Source organism: Canis aureus, chromosome 27 (genome assembly GCF_053574225.1).
Source record: "Canis aureus isolate CA01 chromosome 27, VMU_Caureus_v.1.0, whole genome shotgun sequence".
Taxonomy (NCBI): domain Eukaryota; kingdom Metazoa; phylum Chordata; class Mammalia; order Carnivora; family Canidae; genus Canis; species Canis aureus.
The window spans coordinates 27,079,096-27,096,820 of record NC_135637.1 but is presented as its reverse complement, the minus strand read 5'-3'; the positions used below and the strand labels follow the sequence as shown (position 1 = coordinate 27,096,820).

The following is a 17,725-nucleotide window of genomic DNA, read 5'->3' as shown; positions in this document are numbered from 1 at the left end:
CGGCCACCAGGGGGCGCGCGCGGCCCGGTCGGGCGCGGGAGCCACGGAGGACCCCCCCTCCCGGCGCCCCGCCCCGTCCGGCCCCGGCCCCGCCCCCGCCCCTCCCGGCGCCCCGCCCCGTCCGGCCGCGGCCTCGCTCCTCCGCTCCCCCCCGCGCCCGGGACCCCCGGTTCCCCTGTCTCGTCCGCTCGCCGGCTCCGGCCATGGGCCCCGCCGCTCGCCCCGCGCCGAGGTCGCCCCCGCCGCCGCCGCCGCCGCCGCCGCCGCCGTCGCCGCTGCTGCTGCTGCTTCCCTTGCTGCCGCTCTGGCTGGGCCTGGCGGGCCCCGGGGCCGCGGCGGACGGCAGCGAGCCCGAGGCCGGGGCGGGGCGGGGCGGGGCGCGCGCCGTGCGGGTGGACGTGAGGCTGTCGCGGCAGGACGCTCTGGTCCTGGAGGGCGTCAGGATCGGCCCCGAGGCCGGCCCGGCACCCCCGCTGGGCGGCCGCCTGCTGCTGGTGAGCGCAGCGGAGCCTTCTGGCCCCCCGGCCCCGGCACACCCCGCACCCCGATCCGGCCTTCTTCCTGGACCGAGCCCCGGCAGCCCAGCGCCCCTCCCCAGGCTGCCCCGGCCTCAAACCCCGGCTTCCAAAACTTGAGATCCAGACGCCTTCCCCTTCAAACTCGCTCCCAACCCTGGCCTTGCAGCCCCTGTGCGTCCAACCTCCTTTCCTCCCCTTCCTCCCTCTGCCCGTGGTCCCTTGCCCCGCAGATGGACGTCGTGGATGCTGAGCAGGAGGTACCCGTAGAAGGCTGGATTGCAGTGGCATACGTGGGCAAGGAGCAGGCCGCCCAGTTCCACCAGGAGAGTCAGGGCAGCGGTCGGCAGGCCTATCCCAAGGCCCTGGTCCAGCAGGTGCAGGGGGGGTATGCGGGAAGGGGGCTGGAGGAGGGGGTTTCAAGGCATCTGCTAGAGCCAGACCACCAGGTGGGCCCTCAGGGAGCGTCCAGAGAAACCCTGGGGCCTGGGTGAGGCGATTGACCCCAGTTTGGAGAATTGAGTCCGTGTGGAGTGGAAGCAGAGAGGTGGGAGGAGGCCATACAGAGTCAGGAAGCTCCACCAGGCTCGGAGAGTATCTGACGGGGAGTTCCTGCTGAGAGTTGTGGGCAGGCCTGTCCTGCTAGGACCAGGGGAGGCACATAATTGTTTGGATCCCACAGAACATCTGGGGGAATAGCAGGAGGAATAGGAATTTCTGCCCTTGACCTCAAGGAGTATACAGCCAGTCTATCCAGAGGAAACACTCATTGCAGAGTCAGGAGCTAAGAACTGTGGTCGTGGGTAGTGAGACAGGTGTGTGGGCAGGCTGCCAGCTAGCTTCCCTGTCCCCCTGCAGATGCGGAGGGCACTCTTCCTGGGAGCTTCTGCCCTGCTCCTCCTCATCCTGAATCACAACGTGGTCCGAGAGGTAAACTGCTTCAGGCGGTGGGGGTGTGCAGGCCAGGGAAGAAGGGACCAAGGCCAGCTGACCTCCTTGTCTTTCAACAGCTAGACATATCACAGCTTCTGCTCAGGCCAGTGATTGTCCTCCATTACTCTTCCAACGTCACCAAGCTGTTAGAGGCACTGCTGCAGTGAGTTGGGGTTTGGGCTCCAAAGGAGTGGGTCTGGGAGCCTGGGTGGTCCTGGGAGGGGTGCCTGAATCTGCCATGGTCTCAGGGGTCTTAGGACCAGGGCTTTTCCAGTTAACCTTAAGACTGTAGTCTCCTGGTCTGAAAAATGGGTGAGGGGACTGGAGCAAAGAGGTAGCTCTAGGAGAACAGGGGAATTGGCTCCAGCGAGCAGGAAGCTGGATTCCTGATTGACAGGTTCTTTCTGAGACTTGCAGCACCCCCCCCCCCCGCCCCTTCGCCTCCCCCCCCCCCCCCCCACCTGGCTGACATGAAGACTGGAAAAACCAATAACCGGAAAATGCCTGGGGACCAAAGCTGAAGGGCTGTGGGATGATACTTGGGGGTATCTTTTTTCTACAAGGCTGGGGTAGGTGGGGCTGGGTCTCTCCTCCCAAGAGCCCTTCCCTCTGGCCCCTCTGTGGCTTTCCCTCTCAGGAGGACTCAGGCCACAGCTGAGATCACCAGTGGAGAGTCACTGTCAGCCAACATCGAGTGGAAGCTGACCCTGTGGACCACCTGTGGCCTCTCCAAGGATGGCTATGGAGGATGGCAGGACTTGGTGTGCCTGGGAGGCAGTCGGGCCCAGGAGCAGGTGGGTGCCTGGGGAGAGGAGTCTCAGGTGGGCTGCACACATGTCTTATCTCAGACCCTGTGACCTCTCCTTGCCTTGGTGGCCAGGCCTACTTCTTCCACCTCCCAGGGCTATAATGAACATTCATTGACGTGGTGGGTACTCAGTGTAGTGCTTGATGGGGTCATGCATAATCAGTATCAGTTACTATTGCCATATTATTCTCCTGCTCAGAAGCCCTGCTTGGCTCCCCATTGCCTGCAGAATAAAGTTTAAACTCCTTAGGCTAGCTTTGATAGCTCTTCTGTTTACTCACTTTTTTTTCCTAGTCTCTTCCTTATACCTTGCCAGCCTATGCCATTTACTGGCCTTCACACACGCCCTGGCCTCCTGCCACTAGGCCTTTTCCATGCTTGGCTGCAGGCGTGGACACTCTTTTTCTGTCTCCTTATGTCCCGGTCTGCTTGCCTTCTTTGGGAAGCTTCCCTCACAACCTCAGCTCACTGTTCCTCTCTCCCTCTTCTAAATCGCAGCAGTGCTTTGTCAGGCCCTTCATCGCATCCTTAGGACAGCCCGAAGTGTACAAGTGTCAGGGAATGTGACTTTGTCTCCTGGGGCTGTGTCTTACTAGGCCCTGAATTTTTCTCTCGAGTCCCTGCTCTGTCAGGGCAGGTATGACCTGGTCTACTGGCAGGCAGCTTCCAGAAGATGTCAGTGGAATTGGACCATGCAAGGCAGCTTCAAGTCAGGCAGATTTGCCATGTTAGCTCAGTGATCTCAGGTTGAGTGTTTAACCTCTCTGGTCTCATGTTCCCCATCCTGTGAATAGGAACAGCACAGGCCACAGGATTGTCAGGGGGTTGTGTGTATAGAAAGCGCATGGTGGGCATGGGGCAGGTGGGCAGCTCCTGCTACTCTGAATATGTTGACTGTTACAAGTGAATAAATTAGCAGTCACCAGATAACTTTTGAGATCCTAGAACACATGGGGCTCTACGAGAAGGGCTGTGGAGGGTCCAAAAATCCTGTGAGACCCAGGCACTGTCCTGAAGGGCTCAGAGATGAGCAGAGGAACTCTCACATGAAAAGGCCTTGGCAGCTCAGCCCAGACATGTGCTAATTCCTTGTCGAGCAGCGGGAACTGAACCACAGCTGTGTGAAGGGAGCATGCACTGGGACTGGGGGAGTGAAAGGGCTTTCTGGAAAGAAAAGGCCCCACTGGGTCTCCCCCTGGAGGGCAGCCCACACAGACCTCTGGGTGGGGCAGGCAGTTGGTGAGGGGCTGTCAGATGAAAGAAGAGCCCACAGAAAGACTGGAGCTAGGGGAAGAGCGGGCTGGGCTAGAGGCCTGGAAGTGGGAATGTGTGCAGCCTGCACATCAGTCTGGCTGGTACAGAGGGCAAAGCTGAATAGCCGAGCTGCCGGCCAGGAGGGACCCGTACAAATGTTGGGTAGCCGTGATAGCCAAGGTGTCTCAAGGATGGCTGGGGACAGCTCTCAGCCACAACTCTAGGGCCCATCCTTCTAGCCTGGGCTGAGCTACACACCTATGTATCAGAAAGGTCAGATGAACTACTCCCCCACCAACTGCTCTGATGGACAGACCCTGCCCTCCTTCCTCACCTGGGCGTCCCTAAGATGTGCTCAGCCTGAGGAGGCTGGGTGTGCAGCCTGCAGCAGAGCCCCAAGCTGGCCATGGCCTTTGCCTCACAGGCTGCTCTGAAGCATGGAGCTCCAGTTCTGCCCTGGAGAGCTTACACTGCAGAGGACTCAGTGAGTCCTGCCACGTGTCAGCCTGGTTCAGCAGGACACAGGGCACAATGGCAAGGCAGCTCCAGCCCTGGGCTCCAGGGGCCCCATCTGGGGAGGAGACAGGCCAGGGCTGTCGCTCTGCTGGGGCGAGCACTGAGCTGGTGGTGGACATGGGCCCTCTGGGACACAGTAAAAGCATCTGAACCTAGCCTGGGGGCCTGGGGAGAGCTTCCTGGAGCAGGTGCCACCGTCCTACCACTGTCCGGGAAGACGAGGGCACAGAGACCAGAGGGGAGAGGGTGAGGAATGGGAAGCTGGGGCTCACGAATACCTTGATAATGGCCTCTCCCATGCCTCCTGCACTCTGAGCAGAGCAGCATCTTGTCACACTAGCAGCACCCAGCCTTGTCCAGAGTGACATTCTTTTAACAGCAAATCATTTCTCGCCCCCCCCCCCCAACCTGATAGTAGGTGAGGTTCATTGTTGGCGGGGGACGAACATGATGGCAGAAAGCTACTCAGAATGCAGAAAGCTTTTAAATGGATGTATTTATTAGTCCTAACACCTCAGAGACCCTGGGAGCCACTGCCTGTGTGCGTGAGCCGGCGGGGTTTTGCTTATTCTGGCACGTTTCCTGAGCTAGCTGTTTTGTTGTCAAAGGTATACAGTTATACAGCTGCCACACCGCCATGGGGGGAGTTAAGTCCAGGTCAGGGCGTGCCCCCATCCCCACCCCAGGAACTGAGGCCCCTCTTAGTCCTCAAATGCCGACGCAGGTCAGATGTGGCTCCTTCCCACTGGTGGGAGCCTGAGGACCACCAAGGGCAGTGACAAGGAAGCACACGGTGGTGTGTGAGGAGGGCTGGGCTGGGCAGGGGAGGCAAGAGGGGAGCATCTGCCTAGCCCTGTGGTCAGGGAGAGCTCTGGAACAAGGGGCATCCAAAGGCCGAGGGAAGGGGTGAAGAAGACCTGGGAACATGAAAAAGAGCCTGGGACCCTGAAAGGACCAAAGGGATGGGAGATCTAGGGCCTTGCCAGATGGCTACTAGAGGAGTTCGGGTTCTCTCCTGAGGGTGAGGGCATCGCAGGGAAGGGTGTCAAGCAGGGGTCCTACGTGATCAGGTTTGCCAGGGACATTCTTATAGCTGTGAGAAACGGGCTGGTGAGGCTGGAGTAGGGCACTCAAAGAGCAGAGATGTGGGATGGAGGGGAGGAGTGCTTGAGACACCTCAGAGGGAACCATGGGAATGCTCAGCCCAGATGAGTGGGTAGGTGATCGCACCCAAGACAAAAAGTAGGCCAGGAGAACTACGGGGTAGGGATAGGGATGGGAAGGTGATAGGGTCTTGGGCTGGGGAGTCTGTGAGGCTGCCAGAAAGAAGCTTCCAAGGATGCAAAAAACACTGAGTTTGTTGCCCAGGAGAGGCCTGCACTGGGGACAGATGTGGGTCCCCTCAGCAGCTGGACGAGGAGCTGTATAGACAGCAGGGGCAGAACCTGGGAGCACAAATGGGAGGCATGGAGGCTTCAGAAGAGGAAGCCAGGAGCCTGCAGGGAACATGCTGTCAACGGACCTTACCTGACCGGTCCTCAGACTGGATTTCCTAGGGGGAAGGGGGAAGAGTGTAGAGTGGCCCTGGCACTCCTGACACCCTGCTCCTCTCCCCAGAAGCCCCTGCAGCAGCTGTGGAATGCCATCCTGCTGGTGGCCATGCTCCTCTGCACAGGCCTCGTGCTCCAGGCCCAGCGGCAGGCATCAAGGCAGAGCCAGCGGGAACCTGGAGGCCAGGTGAGAGCCAGCCCCCACCCCCCACTCCCCCAGGAACCTGGGTGCCCCCAGCCCTCCAGCTGGCCTCATTGTGCCTGCCCTCCCCTGCCAGGTGGATCTGCTCAAGCACCGCGTGGTGCGGAGGCTGGCATCCCTCAAGACCCGGCGCTGCCGTCTCGGCAGGGCAGCACAGGGCCCCCCAGAACCTGGTGCTGAGACCTGCGCTGTGTGTTTGGACTACTTCTGCAATAAGCAGGTTAGTGTCCTGGGCCGTGGCCAGCCATGAGCTGACCTATGATGTCTCTCTATTCCCGAGACCCCAGAACCGTGCTTACTGGGTCCTTATCCTGCCAGCTCCTACTGTGACTAGAAAGCAGAAGGGGGTGGGGGAGTGCAATCGGCCACAGAAGTTTCAGCTCCACCGCTCAGGTGGGGGCCAGGCATCCCCACTTGGAGATCCCCCCCAGCCCTTGACTCTGTGGCCTGAATCCTGCATACCCTGCAGTGGCTCCGGGTGCTGCCCTGTAAGCATGAGTTTCACCGAGACTGCGTGGATCCCTGGCTGATGCTTCAACAGACCTGCCCGCTGTGCAAATTCAACGTCCTGGGTGAGCACCTGGGGTGGAGGCCCTTGGCTAGCTATACCTGCTCCCCACCTGACACCTCCCTTCCTGTTTTTCTCTCCTGTCCTACAGGGAACCGCTACTCAGATGATTAGCTGCCCCAGTTGGGTCTCTGCATGTGGGCACAGGACCCTCCTACCTGCACCCTGGCCCCAGGCCTGGGCTCCTGGATCAGAACAGTGGGATGGACAGGAAGCCCTGCTGGTGGGAGGAAGGATAGGGGCCTCCCCTGCAGAGGGCAAGGCATCCCATCATATACTGGGAAGAAGAGACCACAGCCCCCAGTCCAATGATGCAGGGTCTGGACCTGCCAGTCAAGAAAGAGAAGCCACGTTGGGGCCTTTCTCTTCCATCATGGGGGGCTATCTGTCCTCCTCACAGGCAGATCCCAGGACCCCAGGCCCCTGCCCGGGGTGTGGGGCATGCAGCCATTCCCAGGGCCCTGGCACCTCTCTGACTTGCCTGTTGGGGGACCCCTGCGGACTGAGGCTGCAGTGGCTGGCCAGGCTTTATGCTTATTTATTGGGGGTTGGATTGTGGGAGGAGCTATCTGACCTTGGGGACACCGCAGCCTGACCCTCTTTCAGGACACATGTCGGTCAAAGCTGTGATGTTCAACCGAGAGGCCCCTCCCCTGACAATGCCCTCAACCCTTGGACACTAGGAGCTGCAAGTGCTACTGCCTGTCCAGCTGGGCTCCCTTCCCAGGCCTGGCAGGGACCAGAGGCCTCCGAAGCCATCCAGTCCTGTGCTTCTTGGCTGGGCTACAGGTTGCTGACCAGGATACTTGAAGCTGCAGGATAAATGTGGTGCATCTTTCAGGGGCAGCCGGGTTTTTTTTAGATTTGGGGTATGGGAGGTTTAATACTGAAGTAAACATGGATATATTTTAGCATAAGCTATCAGATGTGTGTGGATGTCTCGAGACAGAAAAGTCGCCTTGGGCTCTACTGCCTGTGGGAGGTGGATTCTAAGACGGGCCCCAAGATCCCACCAGCCCTAATGAACACGCCTTGTTATAAACCTGCAACTGTGAGTCTAATGGATTTTACTCCCATGCTTAGGTTATCTTACATGGCACGGTTGACCTTAGGATAGGGAAAGTATCCAAGAGGGCCTAACCTAACCATGAGAGCTCATTAGAAGCAGAGAGTTTTCTCTGGCCTGGTGGAAGAAGAGGAAGGGCATTCAGTGCGTGAGAAATTCTCTGTTGCTGACTTGAAAAATGGAGGGGGCCGCGGGCAAGGAAGGCAGGTAGCCTCTAAGAGCTAGGAGTGGCCTCTGCTGACAGCAGCTCTGCCAACAATCAGAATGAGTCTGGGAGTGGGTTCTTTCCAGAGCTGTCAGGAAGGTAACATGGCAGATACTTGGATGATCCTGAACGGAGGACCCAGCCACAAGGCCTGAACTTCTGACCTTCAGAACTGTGAGCAGACGGGAGCTGCGCTGTGATGGGTGCTCCCTCTGGACTTGGGCCCATGCCTCCTGCCTCTGGAACCCCACCCCAAGGGCTGGCTCTCACCTGTGAGGGGCAGGGCCAGGGCCTCCCAGTTCACCTACACATGCGGCCCCTCTCAACCCTTCTCTGAGTGAAGGCACCCTACCTGTTGGCCTCACCAGGGGAAAATGTCATATCATGCTGGGAGTGCCCACCCTGAGGAGTCCTCAGCAAGGCCTTAGAGCCTATCCTTCACGGACGAGGCTTCGTGAAGAAAACTGGATGGCGGGCCTGGTGTATGTGGGTGGCATTAGTCCTGGGGCCCCAGAAGACAGGCCTGGGAAAGCCAGAGCTTGCTGAGTGTCCCACGGTCTGGTTATGTGAGGCCTTGCCCTGCCTTCTAGGGATCCAACCTCCTGGATTTAGAGAAACCCTCTGACTCACATTTCCTGAATGTGAATAGTTCCTCAGTAAAATGAGAGCTGACTTCTTGGGTCCTTAAGGTCCCCATCCCAGGTTCAGAACTGGGGCAGGAGGCCCCAGGCCCAGCTCAGCATTGGGGAAGGCTTCCCTGCCCTCTGCCTGCCTGTGAGCCCAGAGCCAGGACCCCCTTTTCTGACTCCTTCCTCACTGGGCCTACCTTGGTAGCTGTTCTCCTTCCCTGACGTACCCCCTATCCTGACCCTGCTCTTCATTGGTAGGGGTCGCTGAGTCCATGGCATCCTTTTGCCCATGGGGCTGAATGATTGCCTTTCACCTGGCCCAGGCACTACAGCTTCCTTTTCTCTGGTGTGCCCTCCTCCCACTGCTCTGTCAGGACGGAGGCAGGTAGTGCTGATTTACTGAAGGCCCACAGTGTGCCAGGCCTCTGCTGGCAGATGACCTCCGTGGCTGGGGACTCAGTGGTCCCTGCCCAAAATGGGGAAGGGAGGACTCTACCTCTGGCTCAGCTAGTGATGTAAGGCCAAGGTTGCTGTGGGGAGATGGCCAGGGCTTTATTACATAGAATGGGTTGCCAGCCACCTGCCTCCCAGCCCCACTGCACAGCAGGCTATGTGGGCCGCTCCTGGGGCTGGTATGCAGGGCTGGCCTGTCCCTGGCCTGGTGACAGTCTCCTCCTCAGCCTGGCCAAGGCCCGGATGGGGTTCTGAGCACAGTTGGTTGAGTGGGTCATGTCCTCCAGGGAGGACTTGCTGGGCCGACTGCAGGACTGCTGAAGTGGGGATGCCTGGAGCTGGCATGGTAGGGTCCGGCCCGCACTGGGTGTCCTGCTGCTAGGCAGGTGCCGCCTGCCCAGGGGCCTGAGGGAGGACCAGATGGCAAGATTCCCTGTGAGTAAAGGGGACCAGCCCACCCCTGTCTGCCCCACCTCTATCAAAGCCTTACTCACCCTGGGGATGCTTTCTGGGCCTGAGCTGCAGGCACTGCTCTCTGGATTCCCTTGCTTGGAGGGGCCCAGAGCTGGTCCTGCGGGATCAGCTGCAAAGAAAGCCAAATTCAGAAAGGCCCAGGAAAACTCTCTGCACTGTTCAGCAAGGGTGTCCTTGCCGTGGAGGGGGAGAGGAGAGAGGGCCCAAAGCAGTACCCGCAGCCCCTTCCTCTGAGGGGCAGGGATTGGGAAGCCTTCCAGGGCCGCCTCAGCTGCAGTAAGTGTGGGAAGTTTTGCTTTCTGACAAGGCTCCAGGTTGTAGTTGAAATAAAAGTAACAAGAGCTGGAGGGGGGAGTTTGGAACTGGCAAGTACTGTAACACTCCTGCCTGCTTGAAACATGGAAATCACATGTGATGAGGCAGGCTTTCAATAGGTTCCCAGGGAGGGGTCGGAAGACTTGCTGGGTCAGGGGCCTCCTCCAAGTTCCAAGGGCTGGCCCTCTCAGGTTGGGGAGCCAGGCTGCACACCTTTAGGCTCCCCTGCTGAGCTACCTCCCGAATTTTGGACAGCATAGACCGGAGCCTCCCATTCTCCTCCTGCAGGACTCGGATGCGGATGTCGTTGGCCTGGACCTGCCTCTCCATGTCGTCTGTAACGTTGCCGGAGCCTGCAGGGATATACTGTCTTTCATCTCACCCCGCCAGGGCTGCCTCTTGTGCCCAGTGGAATGGGACCTCCTAGGGTACACACACCAGCTGAGCTGGATCAGTGCACTAGGCCTCCCCCCTCGTCTTCCTTCTCCTGAGGCCTGATCCCTGTTTCCCACTCTCTACCTGCTGGGAGGTGACCACAGCATTGTAGAATTTAAGAACTGAGTGGGACCTCAAACTCCCTGGAGACTTTGTAACTAGATGAGAGTGAATCTCTTTCCAAAGCTTCCTGTTTTGAGGGCCAGAGAGACAGTGAGTTGTCTAAAGTCATGTAGCCAGCTCTGGGGTATGAGTCACAGGAATTCAGCAAAGACATTCTTTCCCACCACTTGGAAGATAATATGCTTTCTTTCTGACTCCATGAACCAGAGCAAGTTGCTGCCTGCTTTGCTTCTTGGTTTTGTGGTTTGTAAAAGGGCTGTTACCCATCTTGTGGCATGGATCAGAAGACAACGGAAGGGCCTGGCACATAGGACTCAGGACTGATGACCTATGGTGACCAGCTAAATTTCGGTGGATCCTCCAAGAGCTCTCAAGTGGATTCACCCTCCCGGGATGAGGGCTGGAGGGCCTGGAATGAGAACCTAGGTTGCCTGGCATCCCATCCTCTGCTGAGACAGGTATCTAGCTCTCCTATGCCATGGGATGCATGACATTGGACACCTGAGGCTGTGCCCCTGGAGATAGCTCCATGGTATGGTTTGGGGAGACACCAGGATGGGGGACACAAGGACGCTGAGCAAGGACTGGTATGTGATACGGTAAAGAGCACAGGCTACAGACGCAGTTAGACCTGCACATGGACTCAGCCATGCGACAATGAGCAGTCACCTCCCTTCTGGGCTTCCATGTTCCCATCTACACAGAGTAGATAACACATGAAGCACCTGTGTGTTCTGGGGACCCGGTAGGGATCATGCTGCAGGCTGAGGAGCTGCAGACTCCAGTGTCTTGCCCAGGTAAGCCCTCAGCTGCCTGTCCATGCCCTGGCTACCACCTCCGGGCCCCTACTTGGGATCTGGGCTTCAATGGGTCTGTGCAGGTCTGGGAAGGCCACCAGCAGCCGCTCCCGCTCCCTCAGCTCCACAAGCTCGCGTTCCAGCTCCGATATGGTCAGCTGCAGATCCGTCGTGGCCTGCTCTAGGCCTTGCTTCTCCCGTTGCAGGCTCTGCAGCAGCTCCTAAGGCAGGGAGAGGCTCAAGTTTTGCCCAAGGAATGGCTCCTGGCTCCCCTGGGTCACCCCCCTCCCATCCAGACACAGCACAGGTCTATAGGCACTTAGCTGGCCAGAGGCCCCTCTGGTGAAAGGGAAGAGCCAGCCCACACCCTTACCCTGCTAGCTCCTACCTGCTGGGCCAAGACCTGGCTCTGTCCCTGTTCCCTCTCACTCTGTACACTCAGCAGCTGCTCCTCCATGTTGGCCCGCTGGGCCTCGGCCTCATCCAGGCTGCCCCTCAGCTCCTCACGCTCCTGGTCCAGGCTGTCCAGCTGCTGCAGCAGGGCTCGCTGTTTGGACTGCAGGGACTAAGCCAGAGAGGGCGGGCAGGGAGGCTGTGAGGCCCATGGGGCAAGGCCCAGCCACAAGACAAAGGAGGCTACAGTATCTTCCACCCTCCCCCTGTGCCTCACGTACAGGGGAGGCTGTGCACACATGTGCAGCACAAGGGGCAGAGGGGAGACAGGTGCATAGCCCACTGTACTCCCCCAGCCCAGTCAGGGCCAGGCCCCCCAACCCCTGCCCCCTTGAAAGCAGTTGACTATCAGTCTAGTCCCCTCTTCTTTCCAGTGACAGTCTCCACTCGGAGAGGAATTCTGGCCAATACACTGTGCTCCTTCTCCTTAGGTCTCCTGTGTCCCATCGGCCCATGTCACTTGGGACCCCCATTTCCTGACACCCACTGAATGCAAAGCCGGAAGAACCAGTGTTGGTCTGCTCTGAGTCCTTGCTCCATCTCTGGCTAGCTGTGGCGCTTTGGGCATTTCCTTAATCTTACCACGCCTCAGTCTCCTCATCCATAAAATAGGGATGACAAGAGTATCTACCTCTTACCATTGTGGTAAGCAATAAAAGATGGCTACAGAGGCCAAAGCCCAGCACCTCGTTCACAGCACACATCTGCTATCTGGTGACTGTGACTGTTCGCAGGGCACTGAGAAGAGCACCTGCTTGGGACTGAAAGGCTTTCCCATCCTGGGCCATGCCTGACGCTGGGGACTTCTATCTGGGGTCTTAGCTTCCCCACCAAGCTTCTGAGAGGAAGACCAGTCAGGACAGTTTCCAGACCCATCCCTTTCTCTAGATGGCAGGTCACCTGCTCCCTCAGCCTACTCTTATCCGATGCCTTGCCTCACCCTTTGCCCTCCCTATCCTTCCTGATAGACTAGTCACTAGCCCTTAGCATCCAGTTCAAAGGCCATTTCCTCCCAGAAGCTGTCCTGGGTGACTGTCCCTCTGTGGCCCCCTGCTATACTTTCCCTGCACCTCTTAGCCATCTGGCAGCAAAGCTGTGGTGGCTGAGGAGCTCCTCCAGAACAAGGCAAGGCCTCCTTTGGCTGTATCTGTCCTTGGGTCACTGTTTCCCCAGTGGGTGTGTGTTGGAGAGCAGGTACTCCACAGATAAGCCTCTAACCCCCACCAGTGGAGCTCTCTTCCTGCAGCAGCCTCTGTTGCAGATGTTCCAGGTGCTGGGGGCGCCTCACCTCCTGGTGGCGGACCATGCTGTCAATACGGGCCTTCTCCTTGTCCAGCTCTGTGCTGGCCCAGTGGATCTGCTGGCTGGCCCCATCCAGCCGCCCGGCCAGCAGTTGCACCTGCTCCTCCAGCTGCTGCACTTGCCTCTCGGCCTCTGCCCTGCGCGCAGCCTCCTCTTGAAGCTGCCGGGCCTTTGTCTCTGCAGAATTGATTGGGCACGGGAAGGGGCAGAGCAGGGGAATCCTGGGTGTAAGTCCTTGCACTGCCTCTGACCCAGGTGGGGTGGGAGGGGTCACAGCCTGTCTCTGGGCCTCAGTGTCCTCAGCCACAAAATGGGGCTCTGAACCCTTCCTGAAGTGGGTTGTGCAAACAGAAGTTGCTCTCTGGGTGGGAGATGGCACCCCACCCAACAGTGCGACCAGTCAGGCCCATCCTTGTGGTCCCTTTCTCTCTGCCCCAGAAGCCCAGGGGGCAGAGACAGAGGGTGCTTATCCAGCTGCACCACTGAACACAGGGCATGTGGCACAGGGCCACATGATGGGGCTCCTCACCCATGGCCTGCATGGACTCCTGTTGCTGCTCCAGCTCCCCCTCCAGGGTGGCCACCTTCATCTTGAGGTCACTTGTTTCTATGGCAAGAGAGAGAGGTCCGTCAGAGGTTCCCTTGGGCCTGGCCAGCGCCTTCACTCCCAGTGTACCCTGCAGGGTAGTGGCAGCTGTTGCTGTGTGGAAGGGTTGCCTGGGTTTGCAGAAGCTCTGGGCAGGTGCCAGAAGGCCTGGGCCCCCATTCACCCTGCTTCCTATTGGCCAGCTGCCATGTCTCTACACCTCTCTGGGCCTCAGCGTCCTCCACAGAGGGAACAGGCTCAGAAAAGGCCAGTGACTTGCCCAAATCCCTCAGGCCTCACAACAACAGCAGGTGCTGGCCCACTTCCGGTGCCATAGCTGTGTCTTTGCCCGATGGCTTTCATGGAATCCCAGGCAGCTGCTCTGCCAGCTGGAGGTACCAGGTCTGTAGCTCCCCAGGGAGTCCCCTTCGATGACACACAGGAGTGAGCAGATGAATTCTCTGGCTCCCCTGCCCTCTGACAGAACAACTGTGAGCCATGTGTTCTACAGCACCAGCTCCAGTGTCCCCCCATGGGGTTAAGCTCCAGATGCCTGTGCTATAACCAGCCTGAGCAGCCTTCCCTCTGGATCTCTTAGCCACTCCCTGGCCTGGGTTTCTTGACACCAACTACTTGTACCTGCAGCCCTGTTATGGGGTCTGCTCCTGGGAGGGCCCGCGCTAAAGCTGTAGCCAGCCCTGAGACTAGGGGTCTCCAGGACAGCTTCTGGGAGGAATTGGCCTTTGAACTAGGGACACAGACCTTTGAGCAGTTGCTGCTTGTTCTGCTCCCACTCCACCAGGTGCTGTGCAGCCTCATCCGCCTGTCGCCGCCGCTCCCCCTGCTCCTGCTGCAGTGCCCGTTCCAGCTGGCCCACCTGCTTCTTCAGTCCATCCTTCTGCCCCTCAGCCTCCTCCAGCTGGGCCCTAAGTGGCCCAACAAGCTGAGTGAGGGCACCTATGTGCTTAGTGAGGCGTGTCAAGTCTTTGCTCTGCTCTACTGCCCAGTGGCCCATGGTGGTGGCCGGCAGTGGCCTGAGGCCCATGCTGTCCTGTACCAACTGCTGGAACTGGCCTAAGGACGAGGGCAAGTTCTGGCTCTGACACAGGCTGATGATCACCTTGCCCACCTCCCGCAGGCTGCCCTGGACACTGATGCATGCATCGCAGGGCACCAGCGCTGTCTCCACAGTCTGGGAGTGAACGCTCCTACTGTTCTTGGCAGTCCTGGTTGGACACTGTAGGGGGACGCTGATGGGGAGGCTGTCCAGCTCTTGGCAGGTCTGGGGCAGGTCTGGCATCGGGGAGGGGGGCTTGATGAACTTGGCAGTCACAAATTCAGGGCTCCTGGCTGGTTCGCCCTTGGCTGTGGGCTTAGAGGTGAGGTTCTCACCTTGGTTTACCCTTTTCTGTGGTCAGGAAAAGAAAGGGAAAGCAGATGAGGGAGACAGGTCTGGGAGGTGATCAGTATCCTGGAGATATTCTGTGCAGCCTCTCCTGATGTGCAGATCCTTAGATATTATCTGATGCCAATGTGAATGAGAGAGAGAGAACCTTTTTTCTATGCTGCCTCAACTTACCAAGCACAGGCCAACTCTCTGCTGCTCCCTGTCCCAGCCCCGGGCTCCATGTAATAACATGCATGATACCAGGAGTGTAACAGTGAAGCCACAGCTGCACGTCATAGGGTTCTCGCCTAGTGGACTAGCTTGATCTTAATGTCACCATAGTTGCTCTCAATTTTCCTTTCCTCCATGTTATGGCGATGGTGGTCCTTCTCACGGAGATTTGTGAAGATTACAGGATAAGCCATAACAAATGGGGCTAATGTTAACATTACCCAACAATGCCCCGCAAAATGGAGAGACTGTTGTTATTCTCACCATACAGATGAAGTGAGGTTCAAGATAGGTAGGGACTTTTCCCAAAGTCCCACAACATAAACAGCACAGCCAGGTAGCCCAGACATGACTCCCTAGGCCTGCATTGCTGACTACATACTGCATGGCCCTCGACTGAGAGGCTCCAGAGTCAACACTGTCTCCTTCAAGCAGCATGAAGCCTGCAGAAGTTACACACATGGTGTGCAAGGAAGCTGGGACTGGGGCAGGGTGGACAGGTGTGAGGGTAGCCAGCTCACCTGAGGGGATGCCTGCTGATAGATCATGCCCAGCTTCAGCAGGCTGTTCCAAAAGCGCCGCACTGTGAGCCCCACAGACATGCAGGGCCCCACAGCCCGGGCAGGGGGCACCGTCTGCTCCAAACCAAGGTTCTCCAAGTAGCTTGCACAGCTCTGAAGCAGCAGCAGGAGCCTGTGGGCAGAGATGGCAGGGTCAGCTAGGACAGAACCTGGTGCCAGTGTGCCTGCACACCACACGACTAGTAGCCTCTGGCTCTGGGGATCTAGAGGGCCTTGGAATATGCTCTGCCCGACCTGCTTCAAACCCAATCCAGGAGCCACTTCCTCTAGGAAGCCCTCCCCAAAGGCTGAACTTGGGGGCCTCTCCTGGGCCTCCCAGCTGACAGCACTTCTGCCCAGCTATTCGCCACCACACTGGGATGCTCTGGTAGACCGGGTCTCGCTTCAGTTGTATGGTACATGCTCGGCAAGTGCTAGGTGGGTGGCTGTAGTACATCACGTGGCTCAGAACCTTCACCTTACAGAGGACAGAGCTGAGACCCTGCGAGCACCTGTGAGCCTGCCCACAGCCTCAGGGTGAGCATGTAGGGCAGGGACCCCCCAGCAGTTTCCTGATCCTAGTCAGGGTCGTCTTCTGCAGGGCAAGCTGCTTCTGTGACATCGGAAATGTGTCATCTAGACACTAGAGGTGTCTATCCTAACTTTGATTTTCAAAATTAGAGTCGAGCTGCTTTTAAGGAAGAGAGGCATTAGAAGGACAAGTTTGTATTTGAATGGAAACCATGCTATCTTAAAGGAAAAGGTATTGTATTTACAAAACATCTGGGCAGGTTAAGCAACCTTGTCTTGTTCCAGGCGCAGAGAGGTCATCCTAAACCTACTGGAGTCTTGGGCAAAAATGGTCTGGGGGACAAGGCACCACCTGCTTTCAGGCCCTGCCCCAATCTGTGCCAAGGTGTCTTCCGCTATGAATGGGAGGACTGTGCCTGCCTGGGGTGGCACTCAGGGGTGGGAAAGCACCTGGAAAGACACAGCATGGCCTGGACAGAGAGGGTGGAGAAGACATGTCAGCAATAGCTTCACAGGCACATGGGGAGACTGGGCCTTGATGGATGAGCAGGGCTTGGCCAGAGACCAGGAAGGGGTAGGCAGGGCACTCTTAGCAGAGGGCGCAGCACACGTAAAGGCATGGAATAAGGATGATGTGTTCTATGCTTATGTATTAGCCTCTCACAGGTTACAAATAATACTTTCACGTGGCTCAGAGCCTTCACCTTATAGAGGACAGGTGTCCCCAGGCAGATTACCCCCAAGCTGCTGGTGTCCTTGCCTGTTAGGCTTCCATGACTTCAGTATGTGTATGGTTCTGGAACACGGGGAACCTGGGTTGTGGTCCCCAGGAAGTGGAAGGCTGACGGCCATGTTAAGTTTAATGACAGCGAAGAAGTGGAGGGGCTGCAGGGCAATCTTCCCAATAGAGCCAGAGTCTGGAAAATCATATCCCAATCTGACCTGGTGACCTGCAGTAGGAACAGCATAGCCCCCGAAACACTAGGAAAAAGGGCCTGGGATGGAAACTCTAAGCAGCAGCTGTGGTATCCCCGATGCACGGAAACCCTAAGGAGGCAGCTCATGGAAGCTGCAGAGGCAGCCCTTGGAGGTGCAGGGCTGCAGGGGGGCTAGCAACTCCCTGAGGGTGGAGAGCATCAGAAAGCACAGCACATGACAGAAGCTGAGATCACTGAGGGCCCTGAGCTGGCCAGCCTCCTGACAGGTACTCAGTTAAAGGTGACTATTGTTACCAACGTGATCCCTGCTGGGGGTGGGGATCCCGAGGCTGGTCTACTGGTTTAGGGGTAGATGCAAGCACCCTGAGATCACCAGGTTTGGTCAAGGCCCTCACCTGTCGATGACCAGCTCCAGCAGAACAGCATGGGACAGCTGCGTGAACTCGGGGTCACCTGGCACGTGGTCATAGTGCTCTAACAGGGCCACCATGTCCAGGTCACAGGCCACGCGGTCAGGGAACTTCCAGGAGGGGAAGCGCACAGGCCCAGCACGAGAGAACACGTCCACAATGGCTCCCTGAAGGTCAGTGAGGTCCTTGCGCAGATTGTCCATGCAGGACTGGCTGCCCAGCAGGTGTGCCATCCTCGTGATTCCTGGGGTGAGCAGAGAGGATCCCTGTTAGCTAGAGCCACATGGTTGCTGTTGGAGGAAATTTCAGCATCCGGATATGCCCAGTTGGTTAGATCTAGGCTAAAAGTCCAACCTAGACCCTGAGGAAGAGTCTTTTGCAGGCCTAGAGCCCTTTGTTACCTGGTTGTGGAGAGACCTCACCAGAATCCCTCTCCTTCACCCTGTCCCACATCTACATTGCCAATCCCATGGCTCTACCAGTT

General features: G+C 58.0%; 2 protein-coding genes across 4 annotated transcripts in view; one reads left to right on the top strand and one right to left on the bottom strand.

Annotated features, from left to right (window-relative positions):
* The first annotated feature begins 167 nt into the window (after positions 1–167).
* On the top strand, positions 168–7,263 carry RNF215 (ring finger protein 215). Of its 2 annotated transcripts, none has more exons than XM_077874318.1 (9): positions 168–494; positions 749–892; positions 1,374–1,445; positions 1,526–1,611; positions 2,086–2,242; positions 5,647–5,763; positions 5,855–5,998; positions 6,248–6,350; positions 6,438–7,263. In XM_077874318.1, the coding sequence occupies exons 1-9, from the start codon at positions 204–206 to the stop codon at positions 6,458–6,460; spliced, it is 1,137 nt and encodes a 378-aa protein (XP_077730444.1). In that variant the 5' UTR covers positions 168–203; the 3' UTR covers positions 6,461–7,263. The 2 variants fall into 2 exon arrangements, with proteins under 2 accessions (XP_077730444.1, XP_077730443.1); XM_077874317.1 differs by having other exon boundaries at positions 189–494; positions 5,644–5,763.
* A 1,510-nt stretch (positions 7,264–8,773) lies between these two features.
* Positions 8,774–17,725, bottom strand: part of CCDC157 (coiled-coil domain containing 157) — a 14,779-nt gene continuing 5,827 nt past the window's right edge. For both annotated transcript variants that reach the window (XM_077874308.1, XM_077874307.1), the window contains 10 exons: positions 17,227–17,485; positions 15,324–15,495; positions 13,947–14,592; positions 13,128–13,205; positions 12,585–12,775; positions 11,232–11,408; positions 10,896–11,064; positions 9,702–9,841; positions 9,194–9,282; positions 8,774–9,104 (listed from right to left, as the gene is read on the bottom strand). In XM_077874308.1, coding sequence (XP_077730434.1) covers positions 8,855–9,104; positions 9,194–9,282; positions 9,702–9,841; positions 10,896–11,064; positions 11,232–11,408; positions 12,585–12,775; positions 13,128–13,205; positions 13,947–14,592; positions 15,324–15,495; positions 17,227–17,474 — 2,160 coding nt within the window. In that variant the 5' untranslated portion in view covers positions 17,475–17,485 and the 3' untranslated portion in view covers positions 8,774–8,854. The remainder of the gene's footprint in view (positions 9,105–9,193; positions 9,283–9,701; positions 9,842–10,895; positions 11,065–11,231; positions 11,409–12,584; positions 12,776–13,127; positions 13,206–13,946; positions 14,593–15,323; positions 15,496–17,226; positions 17,486–17,725) is intronic.